Source organism: Camelina sativa, chromosome 15 (genome assembly GCF_000633955.1).
Source record: "Camelina sativa cultivar DH55 chromosome 15, Cs, whole genome shotgun sequence".
Classification (NCBI taxonomy): Eukaryota; Viridiplantae; Streptophyta; class Magnoliopsida; order Brassicales; family Brassicaceae; genus Camelina; species Camelina sativa.
The window spans coordinates 3,217,744-3,240,659 of record NC_025699.1 but is presented as its reverse complement, the minus strand read 5'-3'; the positions used below and the strand labels follow the sequence as shown (position 1 = coordinate 3,240,659).

The window sequence follows — 22,916 nt, the reverse complement described above, 5'->3', positions numbered from 1 at the left end:
AACAATTTCCCTTCACATTGGCTCGGTTGAGCTAATCTTTTATTGAAAAAAAAAAAAAAAGAGCTAGCTTCACTTCTTTACTATTCGTCCCGTTGTGGTGGGGATGCATTTTTTTAAGTTTCTCATAAACTAACGAACAAGATCGTATCTAAATTTTTGTAGATGTATCCAATAGTAGTGTTTTGTCACGCAATTATATACTAAATTAATGAGAGACTTTTTGCATATATGGTTCAAGGTACAAAATATACATATTGTCATATTGTATAGTTAGAAGTTAGAAGGATTTGGGAGGGGATAAACAAAGGTTAGAGAGACTTAAGAGTAATGAAGGTAAGTGGAGTCGTGGACTCACGTATCTTTGAAGCAAATCTGATTAATAAAAATCAATCAAATATGGGAATGGGATACCATATTGTTCTCAGATGAATCTATAGTACAGTGTACGTGTCTTTATCATCAGCTAATTTGTCTAAATAAATATAACATAGGCTATATATGGCACTTCAGCACGTTTTCGCCTTCTTTTAAGTTATTAAACTTTTTTCAAAGCATTGCTTAATTCTAAAGACTTGGTTGGAATCATATTTTATACCGAACACACACAAAAAAATTCGTAATTTTCATTTATTACTGATGAATTTGTGAATTGATTTTTTTTTTTTTTTTTTAAATCCAGTGTAAATTGCTTTACATCTTGTAATTTAAATGATGATAGAAACATCAAGAAAATGATATATTTATCGTCTAGGCGAATGACACATAAGTCCTCATAAAAGAAGCTAACGTTCAGGGACATATTAGTCATTTAACAAAAGCAGATGAAATTAAAAAAAAAATATTTGGGGAGGGGGGCCATAAACAAAATGATTCAAAAGTTAAACCTGCGTCATTAGTATTATTAACCCTCCTACTAAATCAAATCCAAAGTTCGTTTTCAAAAATCATAATGTTTCATTAAATTATAAAATAACCCCAAAAAGTAATCAAAGGCTCTGGATTCAACCCTCAGCTCTATCTAAAAAAGAACACATCTTTCCTTCCTTCACCTAGCGATCATATGTACATCTCTCTCTTCCAATTCCAACTTTAATAAATTCTTCTTTCTGCTTCTTGTTCGACACCAACACCCCGAGAGACGCGGGGATTCCAATTCAACGCTCCTCTGTAATTTTTTTTCCATTTCAGTTAATATACTTTTCCCTTTAAAGTTGTTTTTATTTCTCTCTCTGTTCTTTTTTTCCATTTTTAGTGTCTTTTGTTCTCACGAGCGAGAAAGAGAGAAAGAGAGAGAGAGAGAGATCATCTGTTCTTGCCTCCTTCTTCTTTGTTTCTGGAAATTTTCTTTTTTTATTAAACAAAAGAAGCTGTAATCTTTTTTTTTGACTGTGTGTGGTGTGTGCGTAGGGGAGAGAGAGAAGATTAGGTGTTTCAAAAGAGAGGTGATAACGTTTTGCAGAACGTGACAAACAATTATAATATTGAAAGGTATCTCTCAGATTTTGATATGATTCTTTTTTTTTTATAACATCTCTCTCTTTTTTCAATTTCGTTTTTTTTTGTTTGTTCTCTGTAGCAGCCCAGCAGCAGCATCAGCCTAGAAACCCTTTTTTAATTTAATTGACGGTGTCCATGTTTCCCTATTCGTCCTTGGTCTGAATTTGACGGAAACCCAAAAAGAAAAATCTAAAATTTCAGACAAATATTGTAAAGGATTTCGGATTTGGTCGGGAGGGAGAGGATGTTTGGGATCCAAAGCAGACGTGATTTGACAATGGAACTCCAATCTCAGATTCCGATTCTCCGTCCAAGCATCCACGCTAGACGAGCCAACATCGTCGTCAAGTTTCAAGATTTATACGGTTTCACCGTCGAAGGAAATGTCGACGACGTCAACGTTTTGAACGAGGTGAGGGAGAAAGTTAGGAACCAAGGACGTGTTTGGTGGGCTCTTGAAGCTAGCAAGGGAGCTAATTGGTATCTTCAGCCTGAGATTCTCTTGATCGGTGACGGTATCGCTTTGAAAACGTCTCTCAAGATCTCTACTTTGACGAATGCGATTACTTTGAAGAGGTTGATTAGGAAAGGGATCCCTCCTGTGCTTAGGCCTAAGGTTTGGTTTTCTCTTTCTGGTGCTGCTAAGAAGAAGTCTACCGTTCCTGATAGTTATTATAGTGATTTGACTAAGGCCGTTGATGGCAAGGTTACCCCTGCCACAAGACAGATTGATCATGTGAGTTTCATTTTTTCTTTTTTATCCAAAGTTTCGATTTTTAAGAAATTTTAGGATTGAATTTGACTGATCCTTTGTGTCAAGGATTGGTGTAGATCTGTTGTTGATTCTTGTGCTCTGTCTGTTGGCAACTACTTTTGAAAAAACCTTTCTCTTTTACTACTGTTGTATGATGGTTATAGGAGGCTGCTTCATATGTTTGTTTGTTGTGTCTTTTTATTCATCCCCTAGATCTTAATTGTGCCTCTCAGATAGTAGTTTGAGTAATTTAAGGATTGATGTTAGCTGCAGGAAATATTTCCACTGATCCTTTGTTTTAGGATTGTTATAGATCCTTTGTTAATTCTTGTGTTCAAGCAGATTCTTTCTTCTACGTTGGTTGATGGTCATTCGAGACTATATGCTATGAATTGTTGATTTTTATTATCTTATACTGCAACTTCATTTTCGGATCTTCTCATCATTTTCATTTGACATTGTGTCTCTACTCTTGCAGGATCTGCCAAGGACTTTTCCAGGTCATCCATGGTTGGATACTCCAGAGGGTCATGCTGCTCTAAGACGTGTGCTTGTTGGCTATTCCTTCCGTGATTCTGATGTTGGCTATTGTCAGGTACAGACTTATCCTTACCATATCCGTTTGCGTTATTTCAAAAGAACTTTTCATCTTTAATCAGTTCCGTTATTGTTTCAGGGACTAAACTATGTTGCAGCATTACTATTACTTGTCATGAAGACAGAAGAAGACGCATTCTGGATGCTAGCTGTCCTTTTGGAAAACGTATTAGTTCGTGACTGCTACACAACAAACTTGTCTGGATGCCATGTTGAGCAGCGGGTTTTCAAAGATTTGCTTGCTCAAAAATGTCCTCGGTAAGTCTCTCTAGCTTTCTTGGTTCTCTTGGTCGCTGAGCTTATCTTGGTCTTCGATCACGAAATTGACTCGTTAACGTTACATTTTTGCAGAATAGCTAGTCATCTTGAAGATATGGGATTTGATGTTTCCCTCGTAGCCACCGAATGGTTTCTATGCCTCTTCTCTAAAAGCCTTCCTTCAGAGGTTCTTAAAAACGAAGCCTTTTGTCAAATTATGTGTCTTTTAAGATTAGTTTTTCTTATGTTATACAGCAAACTNTCCAGGGACTAAACTATGTTGCAGCATTACTATTACTTGTCATGAAGACAGAAGAAGACGCATTCTGGATGCTAGCTGTCCTTTTGGAAAACGTATTAGTCCGTGACTGCTACACAACAAACTTGTCTGGATGCCATGTTGAGCAGCGGGTTTTCAAAGATTTGCTTGCTCAAAAATGTCCTCGGTAAGTCTCTCTAGCTTTCTTGGTTCTCTTGGTCGCTGAGCTTATCTTGGTCTTCGATCACGAAATTGACTCGTTAACGTTACATTTTTGCAGAATAGCTAGTCATCTTGAAGATATGGGATTTGATGTTTCCCTCGTAGCCACCGAATGGTTTCTATGCCTCTTCTCTAAAAGCCTTCCTTCAGAGGTTCTTAAAAACGAAACCTTTTTGTCAAATTATGTGTCTTTTAAGATTACTTTTTCTTATGTTATACAGCAAACTTTGGTTTGGTTTGCAGACAACTCTAAGGGTGTGGGATGTACTTTTCTATGAAGGAGCAAAGGTTCTATTCCATGCAGCTTTAGCAATATTCAAGGTTCTTATTTCTCTTCCTCTGATCAGCTGTTTTCGTAAGATATTAATCCTCTAACACAGATGAGTCTCACCTCACGGATCTCTCGTCATTCGCAGATGAAAGAGAACGAGCTGCTTATGACCCACCAGGTCGGTGATGTAATCAACATATTACAGACAACTTCACATCAGCTTTTTGACCCGGATGAATTATTAACGGTAAGCCAAGCCTGCCCTAGTCCGAACACCGAGTTTATGTATTTATAAGATTCATAATCCGTAGTATCAATCAACACATTTTCAGGTGGCATTTGAGAAAATTGGATCGATGACTACCAACACCATATCAAAGCAGAGGAAGAAGCAGGAACCAGCAGTGCTGGCAGAACTTGACCAGAGACTTAGGAGGCTCAACTCTCTTAAAGAAAGTGGTAAGAGCACATAAATAAAAGAACTGTTGGGAGAAGATGAGCCAAAAAAGGTGTAAACGAGGGAGTCCCCAACAATGGTTTATTTACTACCCCTCTTGATGGTTTCTCTCTTTTTCTTTCTCTAAGTATATATAAATAGGATTTTTTTTTATTAATTTTATTTCGAGAGCAAAACATAACCAAGATCCATTTCTGAGATGGTAAATGTCAAGTTTCTTCACATTAGCCAAGAGGTGTTACTTTGCCCTCTTGCTTTTATTTACCCCTCTTTGACATAATCAATTGTGATCTTCATGTTTTAATATGATCCATGTTTGGTTTGTAGTATGAATTTGTCAAACTGTTCTTCTCAATACTATCTTTTTCCGAAATAACAAGTCGTATCGTAAAGCAGATGGATAATGATATGGAGATAAGTACTTGGCATCATATTGCTAAGAACAAATGTATAATTCCAAAATCTAATTTAAACTAATCAAAGTCCAATAAAAATTAAACAAATGCACACAAGTAGCCAATTGTATCAGAGGATTTCTATTGGTGGTAATGTTTAAACGAGCCGATTAGAACTTGGAAGTATGAAAAGAAACCTGATGATGTGGTGGTAAGAAGAAGCGTTCAATAATAGTTTTCTTCTCTTTAAAGGCATATATAAAAGAAAGGAAACAGATGCATTTTTTGTGAAGCAAAACCTTTTTTTTTTAACTTTCAGCTTTTTTCAGCTTTGACTGAGAATCATTATACATCTCAGGATCTAACACAATCATATCATCAAACATATGTTAAAGTGGAAGGAGAAACAGAGTTGAGAACAAAACACAGACATACTGATTTCCAACGACATTACTGGACACAAAAAAAGAAAAAAATCAAGATTAAAGATGAAGGAAGTAAATGCCGCCGTTCTTGTTCTACGATGATCAGAAAAAACGATTTCACATTTATATGTTCAACGAAAAAAACGGTAGATAGGGGAGTGAAACAAACACAACTTTCTTCTACTGATAACACATCTCAGGAGGCAACTCGCGTTCCAAGAAATTTCAAACCGCAGGCCATTCTTTACGGATGTCAAAGCTGTAGTTGATCTCCAAGTAGCACTTATTATCATCATCAAGAAACTGAAACAAGATTTTTCAAAGTAAATTTTAAAAAACCAACACCAAAGAAGAGAAGAATATCACAGAGTTGGATGATGAAGGTCTTTAATCTAATCATACCTTAGTTCTTGCAGAATATGATCCTCGAGCAAACATGCCAGAAGGAGTGGTCTCTTCTGGCATCACGTGGTTGTATGGCTCCGACTGAGGACTAAAGGTTCCAAGCATTTCCTTTGTTCTGTCCACTGAAACCATTAAAAAAAGTAATTGGATCACATTGTCTCTAACAAAACCATTGAGAGAATCAATTTAAAAAAAAAACAAACTTGTCGTAGTATTGTTTTTTACCTTTAACACCGGTCTTCCAAACTGTATTGGTGTACCTAAGACCAGAAACAATATTGTTGTTAACTTGAAATGTGAATTTGAGGTTGTACTTGCTCCCTTCTTTCAGAGTAAACCACATTCCCTTTGGATTTCCATTCTCTGGAACCAACAGAACAATATCGGGTTTCCCGGGAGACAAGATGGCAAGGCTAAGAATCCTCACTTCCGGATCAAGAGTCTCTGCGTAGCAAGACAGGGATTATAAGTGACAAATTCATCAATGCAATACACATTTGTCCAATCTTAACTTGATGTATATACACAATCACTCAGAAACAAAATGCAGGCGTAATCAAGCAACAAAGATGATGAAAACTGAAATCCACACCAGTTGAAGGTAAACAAAGACCAAACAGATCCAAAGTATTCACATAAATCACAGAGAGATGACAAACAACAAAACAAGCAGCATCATCTAACAAGGGTCTCATCAAATGTGGCCAAGATCATAAATTTAACATTGTTTTAAAAAAAAAAACTGAAACAATGATAGATGTTTAAAAATGAAGAGGAGGCCTAACCTCCAATGTTGGTGACATCAACACTTCCAAGAAGCTGTTCCTTCCATTTCCTAAGACTCTCATCATCCTACAAAGAACTCAGATTCAACAAAGCATTAATTTTTTTTGACAATGTAGTTTAAAATTACAAGAAAAGGAAAGATTTTTAGAAAAAAGAAGAAACCTTATCCTTCTCGAGATGTTCTTTGATAGTGTACTGAGGACCCAATTGTAATTTGGAATCATCGTCTTCTTCTTCCTCGGTAGCACAAAGAGAAGCTTCGCTCATCTGCCTTCCCAAAGATTCAACAGCCTCGTCGTCGGTTCTGGAGGTGTTCTCATCATCTCCACCTTCCTTGTTGTTGTTCTTGTTGTCGTCCAACCCCATGTCCCTGGCTCCAGATACCAAAGACATCAATCAGCTCCCGCACCCCCAAGCCTCTCAAAAAGATTTGAGCTTTGGCACACAAAAACAAAAAAAAAGGTCTCGTCTTTAGGAGGAGGAAGGGGGAAATGAAAAATGAAAAATGAAAAGTGGAAATTTTTTAGGGATTGTGGTTTTGGTAACGGCAAAGAAGAGATGGAGTCATGTGGTGATCCGAGTTATATGAGAGAGAATGTGAGAGAATTGAGATCGTGAGGGTCACTAACGAGACGAGAGAGAAATCATCAATCATCTCATAAATATANAAAAAAAAAAAAAAAAAAAAAAACATAATTGCTATTTCTTCCACGCGCACCAGATGAGAGACACAACAAGAGACGACGAGAGCCTCGAGCCACGACAACAGACAAAATTAAAAACACTAAATGTTTTTCTCTAATGGATAAAATCATTTGTTACTAATTATCGAATTAGCCCTCTAATTTATTTATGATTGCAGTTCAGCCGGTTTGATCCGGTTATTGATATTAGGGGGGACCCAATGGCGGACCTACGTAAGACAAACATGGCATGTTGCTTCTTACCAAATTTTTGTGTTTCAAAATTTTAAAAGAAAAAGATGAATTTATTGCCTTCATAAATCTACTATTTAATCAATTTCATTTAATTGGACCTTTATTTGTTTCATTCAGTTTTGCTTATAATCATGTAATTATGTCACTTTTGATCGTTTCAACTCCTATCATGACATTCATTATTCACTGTTGGGATACAAACCAAGTCCCACATCTGAAATTTAAAGGGATTATTATTAATATATAAAGGGTTAGGATCAATCTACTAATTGCCAATTGGTTTTTAGTTAGAAGCCCAAGATAAGCCCAAATTTAACATGGTATCAGAGCCCAAGGTTAAAAATTCTGGTGGACCTAGAAAAGTGGATACGGACATGCCTTTTGTTAACCCGAATAATGGGGACCCAAGAAGCGATTTATTGTCGGTCCAAGTGGGATCGGTTCGAGATGGAGTTATCATCTCGAGGAGGCGTGTTCATATCCCACATGTGGTTCTTGGTTTGAAGGGGAGATTGTTGGGATACAAACATAAAGCGATTATCATTAATATATAAAGGGTTAGGGTCAATCTACTAATTGCCAATTGGTTTTTAGTTAGAAGCCCAAATAAGCCCAAATTTAACATACACTTATCTTATCCTTTACATGTTCTTGCTCCTTCGAGACATTTCTAATAGTCATGTAGTTCATTCCAGCCTATACTCCGAAGTCATGTACGCAATAATAGACAATGCATATGCCTTTCCAAAGTCATATGCTAGTTTTTTTAGGACAACGTTTTCAGTTGGTTAGGTTAGGCAATCAGTAGTCGTATCTACGTTTATATACTGTTTGTTTGTTACACATGATAGCAGAATTATAATAAATCCCAAATTAGTCAACATGCATTAGGTTAGTAGCCATATCATAGGGTCGATAAAACACATTGAGGTGAGTCAAAAATCATGACATGAAAAAAATATATATATATAAAGCATTTTTATAACAAAAATAAATAAAGAGAATACGATAACTATGAAGTTTTTCACAACAATCTTTATTTTCTCTGTGTTTCTCTAACGTCAAAACTGAAAAGAATAATAATTTCAGTTTTGGAGTTGAGCTATATGTGTATAGGTGAAGATATTGCATTTTGAATTCACATTAAAAACTGATATTTCATGATTTAGACGCAGCAAGCATACTCCAGACTCCAGAGGTGTCGGTAAGCAATAAAAACGGCCATTTGGCCACTTAGGGCCGTTCACAATGTAACTTGATAGACCCAATTAGAACTACGTTCGTCATCACTGATCATGTACACAAATGTTAATATTTCCGACACCACGAAAAATTGCATAGACGTCAATTCTTTTTATGAAGTTGTTTAGATCTTTTTATTGTTTTAAATAAGATGTTTAGATCTTACGATGAATAGAGAGTTTTCATTTTATTTTTTTCAGACGATAGGGAATCTTTTCACATGGGTTTTATATTTAGATCGAAGATCATTATGGGTTTTCTATAAAATATATACACAGTTTTTTCTTTTTAATGAAAATTATATGGTTTGCGTGATTTGCGAAAGCCTCTTTTTTTTCTATGATATATCTTTAAAGTTTGCTTTATCTAACTTTGTTTTCTTGTTATTGATTATTTAGATCTAAATAAATATATATATGCTAAGAGATTTTTCCCTTTTTTCTTCTTTAATTTGTATTGCTTGGTGGTCGAGCATGCATGGTAAAAAACAATATTAGCATAAAATAAAGCGATACGATTCCACGATCTTGGGTTAGTACTAATTAAACAATATCTAAAAGTTAAGAACCAAATTACCGGAAAAGTTTATAAAATTATATTTACATTTAACCAAAAGATCTAAAAACTAATATAAATTTCAGGCTTTTGATTAATTAGTTTTATCATAAATCAAACGGTGTATCAAACCAAGACAATGTTCCAACATGAACAACAGTGTGAAACCAATTAGGCAAACCATGGAAAAGGAGATCTTTAAATTTACCCAATTTTGGATCATAAGCCACAAGAACCCTACTCTTATACTCCAACAAGATCTCTCCATTCTCCAACACACATAAAACCCTAACCACTTTACCATTATCAGTGTTCTTCCAAATCCACATGGGTCGGTCAAGATTCTGCTTTAGCCCCTTTGGCAAGTAAGTCCCAATGCTATACTCTTTTCCCCAAGATTCCTTAACACCGTAACTCTTCATAACCCATATGTCCAATTTGCCGTAGTTACCATAAACGACCGCGCAAAGACGCCCTTTAAGATTCACTAGCCTATGGTTGGTCCGGTTTAGCCCACCACAGTCCGGTTTAGGTATCTCTATAAACTCTTCATCTTCGAGATCAAATGATACGAACTTACGATCCGGCACGTGCCTGCGAGGCCTTGTCACAAAATGTAACCTCCCGTTGACCAAAGCCTCCGATGAACGCTTCATAAACTTATAACTAGGAGCTTTGCCTAAGCTTCTCCAAGACAAAGATTGATCTTTCTTTGATGACAAGGTTAAGATCTGAACCTCTGATTGCTTGTACTGGATTCTACCACGACCTCTGTAAACGCCGTTATTGCTACTACTACCTCTGAAGTAAACTATCTTCAACACTTTGTATTCTTTTGTCGTCTCATGGAATCCGAAACCGAACACGAGTTCTTGGTCGTGGTACTTGTTGGAACATTCGGGAAGCTCCAAGGAGTTTGTAGTGAAAGGATTGTAGAGGTAGAGTGAGTCGTTGTAGAGAGAATCAGATAAACAGAGCAAACCGTTACATGATCCCACCACGTTGAACTCGGGCATGGAAGATGCGAATCTTAAGGTGAATTTTTTGGTCTTGATGCGTTTCTCATCTTCTGATAAGTCGAGGAAGTGAAGGCCGTTGCGTATTGGGAAATCACAATGAAGGAGAAGACATGGCTTTGTCGGGGAAGAAGAGACACGACCGTGGTCACTCAAAAGGGATCTCCAAGATCTGCAAACGAACATAAGCCGAGCTATGGAGGAGATTGGTAGCCGAGAGAGTATGTCAGCTACAATATCTCCCGGAAGGGATTCTAGTAGTCCTCCTCCTCCTCCGTCTTCATCATCGGTGAACTTTCTCCTCTTGAAACTCTTCCCTGACGCCATGAGAATGAAGAGAACCAGAAGCAAGAGTTTGGTCTCGAGATGGAGAGAGAGAGAGAGAAGCTACGAAGATGATGGAGGAAAAAAGGAGGGTACGTTGAATAGGCATCACATAATAATAATTCTCTCGTGGATTTTTTTTTTTTTTTTAATTTTCTTTAGTATTTTTTTTAGGATCAAGTGAATGGAACAAGAAGTTATGATGATTGGAGAGATCTAGACCGTGGGATGAGATTTGAGTTGCGGATTGTCAAAAAGAAGAGAATAAAGAAAATGAGAAAGAATACAAAAAAAAAAGTGTGATGATGACAGAGCAACATTTAATTAAATAATTAGTTTTTCTTAAGACTTTAATAATAAGAACAAAAAAAGAAGTTGCCAACTCATGCAAAAGTCCTCTCTTTCCTTTTACTTTTTTCTTTTCTTTTTATCTAGGGTTTTGTGCAAAAAAACCCTTCAAGTAATTATTTTTTGCAAGAAAACCCTTCACATCAAATAAATGCAGGTCAATACTATGATCTCAAAAGTCACCCGCAATATAACCCTTATCTGTATTTATGACGTGGCAATTTAAAAGTTTTATTGTTTTGAGGGCTAAAAAATGGTATAGCATTCAGATTTATTTATTTTTAACAAAAAAATAAATCTGCCTCTTGCTGACAACCTCCGAGGGTAGTTTCAAGCCGCCAGTGATTGTCCGCACCGCAAGTCGCCCCTCCATTTCCCTGCAAATCTCACCGTCATCATCTGCCACTTCGCTCTCATGTGAACTCTTTGGGTTGGTTGGGTTTGCTTCAATCTTTCGTGTCTATTAACATATCGGGTTTTAAAAATTTGACCCAATTGATTGTATTCTATGTTATTGGATTAACATTGAGATGTTGAAGTTCCCTTGCGACCAATTAACATGTCTTGACGCTAATTCTGGGTTTAGTTTTCTAAAACGTGTTTCCACAGATTAATGTTATAGCACTAAATCAAGTTTGCTGCAGTTTAACATAAAATCAGAATTTTTCTTTGGATTAGGGGCTTAGAAACGAAGAACAGAGAAGACAAAGGAATTTTTTTTGTTAAAAATAAATAAATCTGAACGCTCTACCATTTTTTAGCTCTCAAAACAACAAAACTTTTAAATTGCCACGTCATAAATACAAAGAAGGGTTATATTGCGGGTGACTTTTGAGATCATAGTATTAACCTGTATTTATTTGATGTGGAGGGTTTTCTTGCAAAAAATAATTATTTGGAGGGTTTTTTTGCACAAAACCCTTTTATCTAAGGTGTTTTAATATTGTATTGTTTTTTTAGTCGTTAATATACAACTATCTTACCTTTTTGATTTATAAATTTGTATACTTTCAATTTTTTTATTATTATGTTTTTTCTTGAGAAACAAAATGCCTTTTTATTAATTAGAGTTGCATTTGTTCGTTTGTGGTATAGATCACATCAGTTAATTTAAGAAGACTTCTTCGTGGATTTTATGTAAGTTAATGGGTGAGATAAGCATTTAGTTCAAATCCTTTGTTGAACTTTAAAGATTATTAAAGTATGTGTCTATTTGTGTTGCTGGGTTTCAGTCATAACTAGCTGTGTAAAGATAAGTTAGATGAAGAGTTTGGATCAAAAGATTAAAAAGTAAAAAAACTAAACAGAGTTTTATAACTACAAATTTTTCAGCTCTATTGTATTTTTTTTTGTCAGTCTACAACTCTTCATGATAACGAAATAAATGCAAATAGTAGTAGATTTGAATCGTTAATATCCAATTCACCACTAAATATATAATTAATAATCACTGAGTCAAACCGATGGTATGAGCAAGTAAAATGAAAGAAATGGTGGGTGGGGGCAGTTGTGCAGTGAGTGTTGGTTCTTTAAAAGCTAAAAGAAACAATTTAGTTTAGGTGCACAAGTTTCCCACCACTTGTAAGTTTTTTCCAAACGCTAAATACTAATCTTAGGCTGTAATTATATGATTTAGCATTGGAGAAAAGACATTTTCGTAGGCCCATCTATGTTCAAATTCAAACATTACGCACTATATACCAAATTTTTTAATAAGAAATCTCCATTTTTAATATGTTTGACTTTCAGATATGTACATTACCGTGCCCTTGTAATATCTAATGATTGATAATTAAGCTCTAGATCACCAAAACTTTCAGCTGCAGACAAATCTCTGAAGTGAAATGCAATAGAAATAAATTATAGTAGCACTAGATTAGGACTCGTTCTCTAACACGGATTGAAATTCCTTTTATTACTATTGTAATTTTTATATAAAATATAGTTTATTAATTATTTTTAAAAGTTGTTGTGAATAAAACATTATGTAATAAAATCATACTAAATATGAGGACTTCAAATTTTTTTGAGATTTCTTATGGTTGTTCCACGGATTAGCCTAATTTTTTAAAAATTTATCAAATCAATCATAATAAACATTATTTCTGATATTTGATATATAGTTGCTAGTATAATCAAAAATCACTCTTAATCTGCGGTAGAATGATTAATTTTTGAAAATTTGATGCCTATATATGATTAATTAAATATTTTGTGGAGATTTTATTTTATTTTTTTGGAATATATTTTTTAGAGGATCTGAAATGGAGATTTAACTAATGATTACAAACCATATAACCTAAAATAACCTATCAAATAATTAATCTTATTACTATCAAATAATCAAATAATTAATCTTATAACTACAAAAAAAATAATGTACTTCCATTTTATTATATAATATAATGGGATTATATCTTGAATTAAGATTCAGGTTCCCGTTTATTAATAATGAAAACGTAGCAGTTTCTGTTCTGTTTTTTGCACATTGCCACCAATAATTATAAACTATCCACAACTATTAGTTACAGAGTCTAAAACTGAACCAGTCAAATACAGAGAGAATTTCAAAATCAACTCTCAAACTTCCAATAAAGATCGGGTCCCTTGTGTGTTGATGGTATCACTACACCATATAAGGTTCTCAAGATCAGCGTCGTTGTTGCCACTAGTAGATTGCTGCGTATTGTGATGCTGGTGAGTAAGGTGCGATTAACCACAGAATATGTTGGTTTTGATCTCAATTGTTCTGAGACGACGACTATGTCTACTCAAGCCACCAGCCTGGTCAAAAACCCACCAATTGTAATAGAACAAAAGTAACTATAATAGTCTATACTAATGGGGAAAAAAAACAATCGACGTGTAGCAATGTCTCAGGCTACCAAAAAACAGTAAGACGAAGAACAGCTTTCACATTGCTAAGATAAGAAACCCTCAGAAAATGCCAAGTATCTACAAAAATGGTTCCTCTAAAACCTCCATGGAAATATTCCAAGAGAGGGAGCCCCATTTTATCACCGTTCCAGATTACTAAAATATTCATCACAGGGAATCTTAACTTTGTTTGTTTCAAAAACATATCAGACCTAATGTCTCTTGAAACAATTTCATCTCTTCTTTAGTGTCTTATTAGGATTCTGAATTCTTGAATGACAAAACCAAGTTGAAGCAAACCTACCAATAATGCTATGTAACAATGCTAACATGTAAAAATAAAGATGAGGGACTTAGTTTTAGTTACCAAACATATAAAAATGGGTGGTTCTAAGAAGTCTTGTGGAGTGAACGAAAAAGACGATGCTTCTTCCTCTTGGAGTGTCTCCCTCGACCCTTCTTCATCACATATGGCATGAAGGTCACCTGTATTCATGATCAAACAAAACAAGATTAACATACATATATATATATATATATGTCAATGCCCCAAAAGAGTTGAACAACAAAACTAACTCTAATTTAGAAATGGGGAGGTGATTAAAATTCAAAACCTGAGAATTGTTGCGGACTCCGACATCTTGAAGAAGAGCATTATCGTCAAGCAGCTTCTCATTATTGTACGAAAGACAAAAGTTTGACCATACATGCTTCCTGCATATTCCCAAATTAACAAGTTGTCTGTATTACGACGACAAGAGCTAAAAGGAGAAGGCTACAATTTATATACCAAGAAATGTGGCGATGACCCATGTTTGCTTGCTCCATTTCGTTAACCTTCTTCTTGATCAAAAGCTTCAGATCTTTCAAAGTAGCTGAATTCATGACGGCTACATCTGCCAAGGGTTAAAGCAAACAAGTAAAGAAACCCATGTACGATTTTTTTCACAATGCACACCATGTGTTCGATAAAACGCCAAAACCAAGTAAATATACCCAGTGAGGAGCCGTCGAGCTTGACGACGGAGAGACGCATAGCGCTTCCCTTTTCCAGACTGACAAGAGTGACGACATCGAAAAGTGTTGGGTTCCTCGGAACGTCGGCGAGAATCGGATCGGCAAGGAGACGAGACAGAACCGATTTAAGCTTCTCTCTCTTCTTCTTCGTCTTGACATAATCCATGTATAGAAGTCCATAAATAGAAAACGCACCAAGTCCAAAGGGATCAGCCACCACAATTCTCGGAAATATTTTTAGCTACGAAGGAGTTTGTGGTTTGCCATCTCCCTTGCTCCTTATATAAACGGACACTGAAATCTCAGGAAAAAAACATCAACAAACATAAAACAAAAAGAGAAGAAGGAATAAAGAAGAAAAAAAAAAAAAAACAAAATCCATTAAAAAAATTAAGAAAACAAATAATGGAGGGTTTTCGTATAACAAATGGGTTGTTTTTTATAGTGCTAGTGGTTATGGCCACCGTAGCAGCACACCCGGTACCAATTGTTGATAAAGCAAAAGATGCAGCTACAGCAGTTGGCGATAAAGCAAAAGATGCAGCTACGGCAGTTGGCGCTAAAGTAGCTGGAGCAGTACCTGGAGCGGTACCTGGTGGACCAAAAGCAAGTTGCGATGTTAAAATATTAGGAGCCAAAGCAGATGGGAAAACTGATGATTGTGCCGTACGTACCATATATTGTATTATTATTCGATTTTGTATGCGTTAACAATGAATCTGACTCAAATAGATTCATGTATAGGCTTTTTCAAAAGCATGGACAGATGTGTGTGCAGCAGGGGGGACACTGGTAGTGCCAAAAGGTGAATATTTGGTAGGGAAATTAGCACTCAAAGGTCCATGCAAAGGTCCAGTCACTTTGGAATTGAATGGCAATCTAAAGGCTCCAGCTACGGTCGCGGCAAATGAACCTCATGCGGGATGGATTGAAATTGACAATGTTTGTGATTTCACGTTGAATGGGAACAATGCTATTCTTGATGGTCAAGGTGCCCTCGCTTGGAAGGTCAATGACTGCGCCAAAACTGGCAAATGCAACTCTCTCCCCATCGTAAGCACATTCAATTTGTATGTACATTTTATAAGTTTTTGTTAATCAAATATATAACTTGTTACATTTCTTGGTTTTGTAACAGAACATCCGATTAACGGGTCTAACAAACTCGAAAATTATGGGCATTACATCCACAAACAGCAAACTTTTCCACATGAACATCATCAACTGCAAGAACTTAACTCTTGAGAATATTGGCATTGATGCACCTGCAGAGAGTCTCAACACCGATGGTATCCACATCGGAAGGTCTAACGGTGTTAACTTGATAGGGGCAAAGATTAGAACTGGAGATGACTGTGTTTCCATTGGAGATGGTACCGAAAATCTCCTTATTGAGAACGTCGTATGTGGACCAGGACATGGTATTTCCATTGGAAGTCTTGGATTGTACCCTAATGAGCAACCAGTGAGAGGAGTCACCGTGAGGAAATGCACTATCAAGAACACTGACAATGGAGTTCGCATCAAGACATGGCCTGGGTCTCCCCCTGGTATTGCCTCCAACATTATTTTCGAAGATATCACAATGGACAATGTTAGCACCCCCGTTCTCATCGACCAAGAGTATTGTCCACATGGAAAATGCAAAGCTGGGGTAAAAAACCTAATCAAATCAATTAATACACAAAATATCTACTTTAATTTCATAGATTTTTTTTTAATAAAATATTATATATAGAGCAAAAAGTTAAAGTTCATCTCTTTTATTACTATGCATGAAGGTACCATCTCAAGTAAAATTGTCGGACGTGACCATCAAGAACATTAAGGGCACATCAGCAACAAAGGTTGCTGTGAAACTAATGTGCAGCAAAGGATGCCCTTGCACCAACATTGCCCTCTCTGACATCAACTTGGTCCACAATGGTAAAGAAGGACCAGCTGTCTCGGCCTGTTCTAACATTAAGCCTGTTATCACAGGAAAGTTGATTCCAGAAGCTTGCACTGAAGTCGCTACACCAGGTCCTTAAATTATAGTCGCTTGTCCACCATACATCCACCCAATCTGGTGATCAGTTAGGGTGCGATGAAGAAGTATTGCAATATTTTGATGATACTTTTTTAACGTATAAATAATATATATGGTATTACTAGATAATAGTCCCTTGATGGTTGGAGTTTATGCTCTGAAGAGTGGCTCATGATTGGATAATAAAATTTTTGTGATTCATAATATGCGAGTATTTGAATTTATATTTAATAAATAATAATAAATTTTAAATCTTAAGTTTTTGTCTTCTAAGATTCACATATTTTTTTTTCCTCTAATATATAGATATAATTTTCATAAAATTGAATATATAACAGAAAATTGCTGCAAAAATCTCGTCTCAATTTTCTTTAAAAGTTCAGTTAGAAGTAATTAATATGGAGTTATTGTAATCAGTTTTTATCATTACAGTTTTAAATCATCAAGCCAAGTTCCTAAAGCTAAGATATACACATAAACGAAACATACATATTGATAAGTAAGAAGAGTTCCTAACAACAACGTTAATCTCACAAAAAGAAGAAGAAATTTACATACAAAACCATATGAAATAATAAGTTCAGGGAAAGATAAATCATAAAGATCTATGTGTCCCCTTGAGAGGGTGGCAGAGTCACTGCCTCACGGGGTACGCCTCTTTTTGTTCTTATTCTTGCAACGTCTCTCAGAGTACGAAAAGTTTAGTTCTCTATTTTCGTACCCTTTAAAATTTAAGTAATTAAGAGAAATAATCTACCAAATATGAATAATAGCTTCAAATATTTTGGTAAATTTGGCTTGTATAAGTGCATGCATGTTGATCCAACAAAGAAAGTATGAAGGAACCAAATTGATATAAAAACAACATGAACTTCTCTAATCTCCACCTTCTACAAAAAAAAAAATGAACGTGAAGTGTCTTTAGTCACCTAAGTTAGACTGTACTTAAGTCGCATTACCCTTCATAATAAGAATAACATATATTTCGCAGTTATTTTTGGAAACAAAGAACGTTCTCAGGTCTCATATGGGTCCGCTAACGCTCAAGCAAAGGATCTCTAGTCCGTCATATACTTTCTTGGTTGCATGCATGGTTTCGTGTTTTTCATTAACCATGGTCTATGTTTCCTGTTTATGTGTATGTTTGTCTCAGTGTAGGAGCCACTGGTTGTAATCTGGTTCCCCATTTTCAAGTTTTAATGGAAAGGTATCTTTAAAAAAAAAACTTCTATTTTTTACCAAAACATTTGGGCAATGAATGAATCAATAACTCTATATATTCATTTTGTTTTATGTACATCGTTCAAGGTTCGATCGATCTTACATTCGTTGTGGGTTATTCATCAAGAGAAATTCCTTTAAATACCATTAAAAAAGTTTTTTTCCAAAAATACCACATTTTAGTTTTTTTTTCCAAAAATACCACAAAAGTTTTTTTCCCAAAATTACCACTAACACAAAAAATTGAATTTTAAGAATGTAGAATTAATTTTTTTATGTTTGGATTGATAAATTTAGTTTTAGGGTTTAGTTTTTAGGGGTAGGGTTTAGTATTTATAATTTAGGAATTAGTTTTTAGTATTAGAACTTTAGTTCAATTATTTGGTATTTTTGGAAAAAAATACTCCCTCTGTATCAGAATAGATGATGTTGTAGGATTTTATTTTGTATCAGAAAGGATGATTTTCTGTATACTTTAATCAATTAATGATAAGAAATTGCAAATTTCAAGAATCATTAAATGAGAATTTAAAAGTTTGATGAAATACTATTGGTTAATAAGTATAAAAATATGTTATTATAAATAAATAATATATTTATTGCTATACATTAAATGCTATTCTTGATTCATGTAAAAATTCTAAAACATCATCTATTGTGATACAGAGGGAGTACATTTTAATAGTAGTTTTGGAAAAAAAAACTAAGTTGTGATATTTTTAGAATAAAAACCACCTATGTTAATGGTATTTATGACAATTGCCCATTCATCAATCATAGCCCAACCAATCAAAGAAGATTAGTCATTTATCCATTTATCTCGACAATGTCCACTATAGGCCTAATTAATTCGTATTAAATTGATATAATTAGTTTTGGACTGTGTCAATTTCAAGTTATGTCGTTTGAAAACTTTTTGAGTCGGGTTGAGAGTTGAGACAACATATATTTGGTTTGATATCATGTTAAATTTTACGGATTTTTCTAACACACATAAATAAATTGATTCATATATGATCTTACGTATTGCTCAAAGTCTCATATCATTTCTATTATATATGTGATATTCATCACATAGTAGTTCTGCATGCATAAATTTTAATGTTTTTGTATTTTAATATTATTCATATATATATCAAATATCTAGAACTTCAGCTTTTTTCAGCCATACAAGTGTTTTATCATCATTCCAACATCTGCCACATGTCCATAATTAAGGTGAACTTTGAAAGATACCTCTTTTTATCTTCCATTCCAAAGGTTAATGATTCTTTCATCATTGTCCATATTTAATTGTAAAAATTATTATTAACTAAAGTTGAATTTTTTCATTTTATATAGAGATGTTGTGATGAAAGAGAAAGATTGAGCTCTAAAGGAGAAGATCACACAATTTTTTAAAAAAATCAAATAAAATCAACATTGCTCAGTAAGCTAATTGTGTGACATATTGCTTTGTTCATGATTTCTGTTTTATTAAAAGTTTTTGTCTCTATAAGATCTAACAAAGCTTCTTTCTTTTCCAGCGAAACAAGGTTATAAACGAATCTTATGATATGCCTTTTGTGTAAATGATATTGTTGAAAAGGTTGTTAGATAGAAAATACTTCAATATAAAGAATAACTGTTCATACGTTAATTTCAATTGCATTAGTGAACAAAAAAAAATTACAATGATCAAATCATCAAAACATGACATTTAAAATTAAAACTAAATTCGGACCCGCACGTACGTACATGATTGATTTCAAGAATTAAAGTTATTTACCAGGTCTACAATATATTATGCATGTGTGAAATTATGTTTGTAAACATATTTTTAACAAATATTATTAACATTTATAGTCTAAACACATACCAGTATAATATTCTATTTATTTTAGTCATAAAGTAGGATCAGATATGTTTTTTTATTAGTAGAAACAACTACAGTAAAAAAAAAAGAGAAAATAATATATTTATTTCTGGACAGAAAAACTCGCCACGTCCTATACATGTCATGTTTTTTCTATCTCATAATTGCGGTTTTGGATCAAAATTGATTTCACCATAACATTTGGATCGACACGACGATAGATTTGAATCAAATGTGAGCCAAAGTGATCGGTTATAAAGATTAACCAAATTGGATTACTTAAATTGTCTAGCTGGGGGAACCTACATTGATAGGCCTATCCCGTAACAATTTTGCTATTTTTTACTGTTAGAAAACTACATGAGCAATATCTGCATTCGTCCTGCTGAATTTGCAAAACCCGTGAGTAATAGATGTTTAAAACCTGTCGTGCTGAATTTAGTTTCATAATAGAATATTCTCCTGAGATTATGAGTATTATCTAAATTATATTATTAATATAAATATGAAAGTTTGTTTGAAAAATACAGGTTTTCTAATAATTTGGTAATATTACCTTGTTATTAGGTTGTAAATTATACTGATTTAGAAACAATACATAAATTTCACATCTCTTAAATGTTGCAATTTGAATTATCGATGATCTAAAGAGTATGTTTAGATATTAAATGAACATATCTTGTAGTTTAAGTAGATATTAAATATATGAGATTTTGAATTTTTAATAAAATAAAAGAAAACCTGCGGTCTAGGTCGAATAATCACCTAATTTTAATAAAATACAAAATACGTGACGTGTAATTCAAGGTCCGCAACTTTTTGTGCGTTCAAACAACCTAAAAAACGAGAAGTAGAGAGTAAAATGGTGCTAACATCTCTCTTTCAAGGCATTATATATAAAGCAGCAAACGGTTAGTAAAACTCTCAGAAAAAAAAAAACAAAACAAAAAACTAAAGATATATAAAAGAAAAAAGTTAAAAAAAAATAAAAATAAAAAATGGGTTCATATATCGGAATTTCTACAATTTTCGTTCTATGTCTGGTGGGATTTTCAGCCAATGCTCATGAGGTGTTTAACGTTAATGCTCCTCCAGGTTCTGATATCACTCAGGTTAGTTCCATTACGTTTCATATATATCTTGCTCCCAAAGCAATCTATAGGTACGGTTACATTATCAAAAGCCTGTTTATTACTTCACTTACACATGAATTAATTAGGGTTTCATTGCGCGATATACAGGCACTTTTAAAAGCATTCACAGCGGCATGCCAATGTACGGCACCGAGCAGGGTGGTGATCCCAAAAGGAGAGTTCAAGCTTTGTGAGATCATTATGACAGGGCCATGCAAAGCTCCAATCGAGATCAACTTGCTAGGCACTCTTCTTGCTGACGGAAGTAACATCCACCACGGAAAGGATAAATGGGTCGTCTTCCGCAAAATTAATGGGTTTAAGTTGAACGGAGGTGGAACCTTCGACGGTGAAGGTAGCGCAGCTTGGAGGGTCAATAACTGTCACAAGACTAGCAATTGCAAGAAACTTCCCATCGTAGGTGTTTCCATACATTTATGCTACTATGCTAGGCCCTGAACTACATATAGTAATGTAATTTACTGTTGCACATGCAGAGTATTAGATTTGATTTCGTGACGAACGCTGAGATAAGAGACATATCCTCAGTGGATTCCAAGAACTTCCACGTCAACGTGATCGGCGCCATGAACATGACCTTTGACAACGTCAAGATCTTGGCTCCAGCAGAGAGCCCTAACACCGACGGGATCCACTTGGGAAGAAGTGACGGAGTTAGCATCATCAACTCTAGGATCTCCACCGGAGATGACTGTATCTCCGTCGGGGACGGGATGGTGAATCTTCTCGTGAAGAATGTCGTGTGCGGTCCTGGACACGGTATCAGTATTGGAAGCCTTGGAAGGTACCCACACGAGCAGAACGTTAGGGGCATTAAGGTCATCAACTGTACCGTACAAGAGACTGACAACGGCCTCAGAATCAAGACTTGGCCCACCGCGGCTTGCTCCACCGTCGCCTCCGGTATTCATTTTGAGGACATCATCCTTAAAAACGTTAGCAACCCAATCCTCATCGACCAGGAGTACTGTCCTTGGAACCAGTGCAACAAGCAAGTATGTATCTTCATCATAATATCATTAATATTGAATCATATAGCTATAGACTAGAGTCCCACTTTAGCCACCATATGACTATATAACATTTTCAAAATTGGATAAAGGGATTGAATTCCATAAACTATATTTCCGTGCTAGCCAGTGTGGTAATTTTAACTGACAAACCTTACAATTAGTCTGTGCTTTGGATTTATCCTCTTCTAAAACAAGTATATGATTATAATTCCCAACGTGTGTTGTAAATAATTCGCAGAAATCTTCATCCATTAAGCTGATAGACGTAAGCTTCACCAATATTAGAGGGACATCAGGAAACAAGGATGCAGTGAAGCTATTGTGCAGTAAAGGTTATCCGTGTGAGAACGTTGTGGTTGGAAACATTAATATTGAGTACACTGGACGCGATGGTCCAGCCACTTTCATGTGCTCAAATGTAAAGCCTAGGCTTGTGGGAATTCAGAACCCAAAGGCTTGTAACACCCCACCAGTATTGACCCAACCTAAGTAAAATGTAGAAATCTCACAACATATATTAAGTTAGGAATTTCACATCCAATTTTCTTCAGTCTTATTTTTTTTTTTTTCCAAAGTCACAAAGGCGTTTAAAAAGCTGTAAAAGATTTTCTTTAACTTTTTTTGTTTGATGCCAACGCATATATATAATGTGTGTGTGCATATAGAGATGTAATAAGACTAAAAGATTCAATATATCTTTTTGCATATGAATTTCTTTTAAAATCCTAATATTTCGGCATACAAAAATAGAACATATGCACCGTTAATTTTTTTTTATTCTGTATATTATGTCATACTAATATATACATTAAGAGTCGTAAATTATTTAGAACATTACCAGCTTTTTTTTTTTGGTCAAAACTTTTTGACATTCATAAAATAAACAGTTTGCAATATTCTGGATTATAATTAAGAATAAAATTATGGTTTTGCAAAAAAAATCAAAACAAAACAAAAAATTGACAGTTTTTATCCAGTTACACACACTGACACACACACGT

At 34.8% G+C, this 22,916-nt stretch overlaps 6 protein-coding genes across 10 annotated transcripts; 3 read left to right on the top strand and 3 right to left on the bottom strand.

Annotated features, from left to right (window-relative positions):
* LOC104744984 (growth hormone-regulated TBC protein 1-A-like) lies at nt 917-4,642 on the top strand. 5 transcript variants are annotated; one of them, XM_010466132.2, is made up of 9 exons: nt 917-1,062; nt 1,408-1,488; nt 1,577-2,233; nt 2,730-2,846; nt 2,928-3,106; nt 3,200-3,293; nt 3,831-3,908; nt 4,004-4,105; nt 4,191-4,642. In XM_010466132.2, the coding sequence occupies exons 3-9, from the start codon at nt 1,742-1,744 to the stop codon at nt 4,329-4,331; spliced, it is 1,203 nt and encodes a 400-aa protein (XP_010464434.1). In that variant the 5' UTR covers nt 917-1,062; nt 1,408-1,488; nt 1,577-1,741; the 3' UTR covers nt 4,332-4,642. The 5 variants fall into 5 exon arrangements, with proteins under 5 accessions (XP_010464434.1, XP_010464435.1, XP_019092947.1 ...); XM_010466133.2 differs by having other exon boundaries at nt 917-1,167; nt 1,580-2,233; XM_019237402.1 differs by having other exon boundaries at nt 917-1,167.
* On the bottom strand, nt 5,073-6,978 carry LOC104744982 (rho GDP-dissociation inhibitor 1). The gene is made up of 5 exons (XM_010466129.2): nt 6,489-6,978; nt 6,326-6,392; nt 5,766-5,984; nt 5,538-5,662; nt 5,073-5,438 (listed from the first exon to the last, which is right to left on the bottom strand). Exons 1-5 carry the CDS (start codon nt 6,717-6,719, stop codon nt 5,361-5,363), a joined length of 720 nt encoding a protein of 239 aa, XP_010464431.1. The 5' UTR covers nt 6,720-6,978; the 3' UTR covers nt 5,073-5,360.
* LOC104744981 (F-box protein At3g07870) lies at nt 9,133-10,523 on the bottom strand. Its single transcript, XM_010466127.2, has one exon. The coding sequence runs from the start codon at nt 10,402-10,404 to the stop codon at nt 9,169-9,171; it is 1,236 nt and encodes a 411-aa protein (XP_010464429.1). The 5' UTR covers nt 10,405-10,523; the 3' UTR covers nt 9,133-9,168.
* LOC104744979 (U11/U12 small nuclear ribonucleoprotein 25 kDa protein-like) lies at nt 13,122-14,930 on the bottom strand. Its single transcript, XM_010466125.2, has 5 exons — nt 14,623-14,930; nt 14,417-14,522; nt 14,241-14,340; nt 13,994-14,112; nt 13,122-13,533 (listed from the first exon to the last, which is right to left on the bottom strand). Exons 1-4 carry the CDS (start codon nt 14,807-14,809, stop codon nt 14,017-14,019), a joined length of 489 nt encoding a protein of 162 aa, XP_010464427.1. The 5' UTR covers nt 14,810-14,930; the 3' UTR covers nt 13,122-13,533; nt 13,994-14,016.
* Nucleotides 14,975-16,930, top strand: LOC104744980 (exopolygalacturonase clone GBGA483-like). The gene is made up of 4 exons (XM_010466126.2): nt 14,975-15,309; nt 15,388-15,696; nt 15,782-16,297; nt 16,425-16,930. The coding sequence occupies exons 1-4, from the start codon at nt 15,049-15,051 to the stop codon at nt 16,671-16,673; spliced, it is 1,335 nt and encodes a 444-aa protein (XP_010464428.1). The 5' UTR covers nt 14,975-15,048; the 3' UTR covers nt 16,674-16,930.
* On the top strand, nt 20,685-22,626 carry LOC104744978 (polygalacturonase-like). The gene is made up of 4 exons (XM_010466124.2): nt 20,685-20,860; nt 20,990-21,298; nt 21,379-21,897; nt 22,154-22,626. Exons 1-4 carry the CDS (start codon nt 20,747-20,749, stop codon nt 22,406-22,408), a joined length of 1,197 nt encoding a protein of 398 aa, XP_010464426.1. The 5' UTR covers nt 20,685-20,746; the 3' UTR covers nt 22,409-22,626.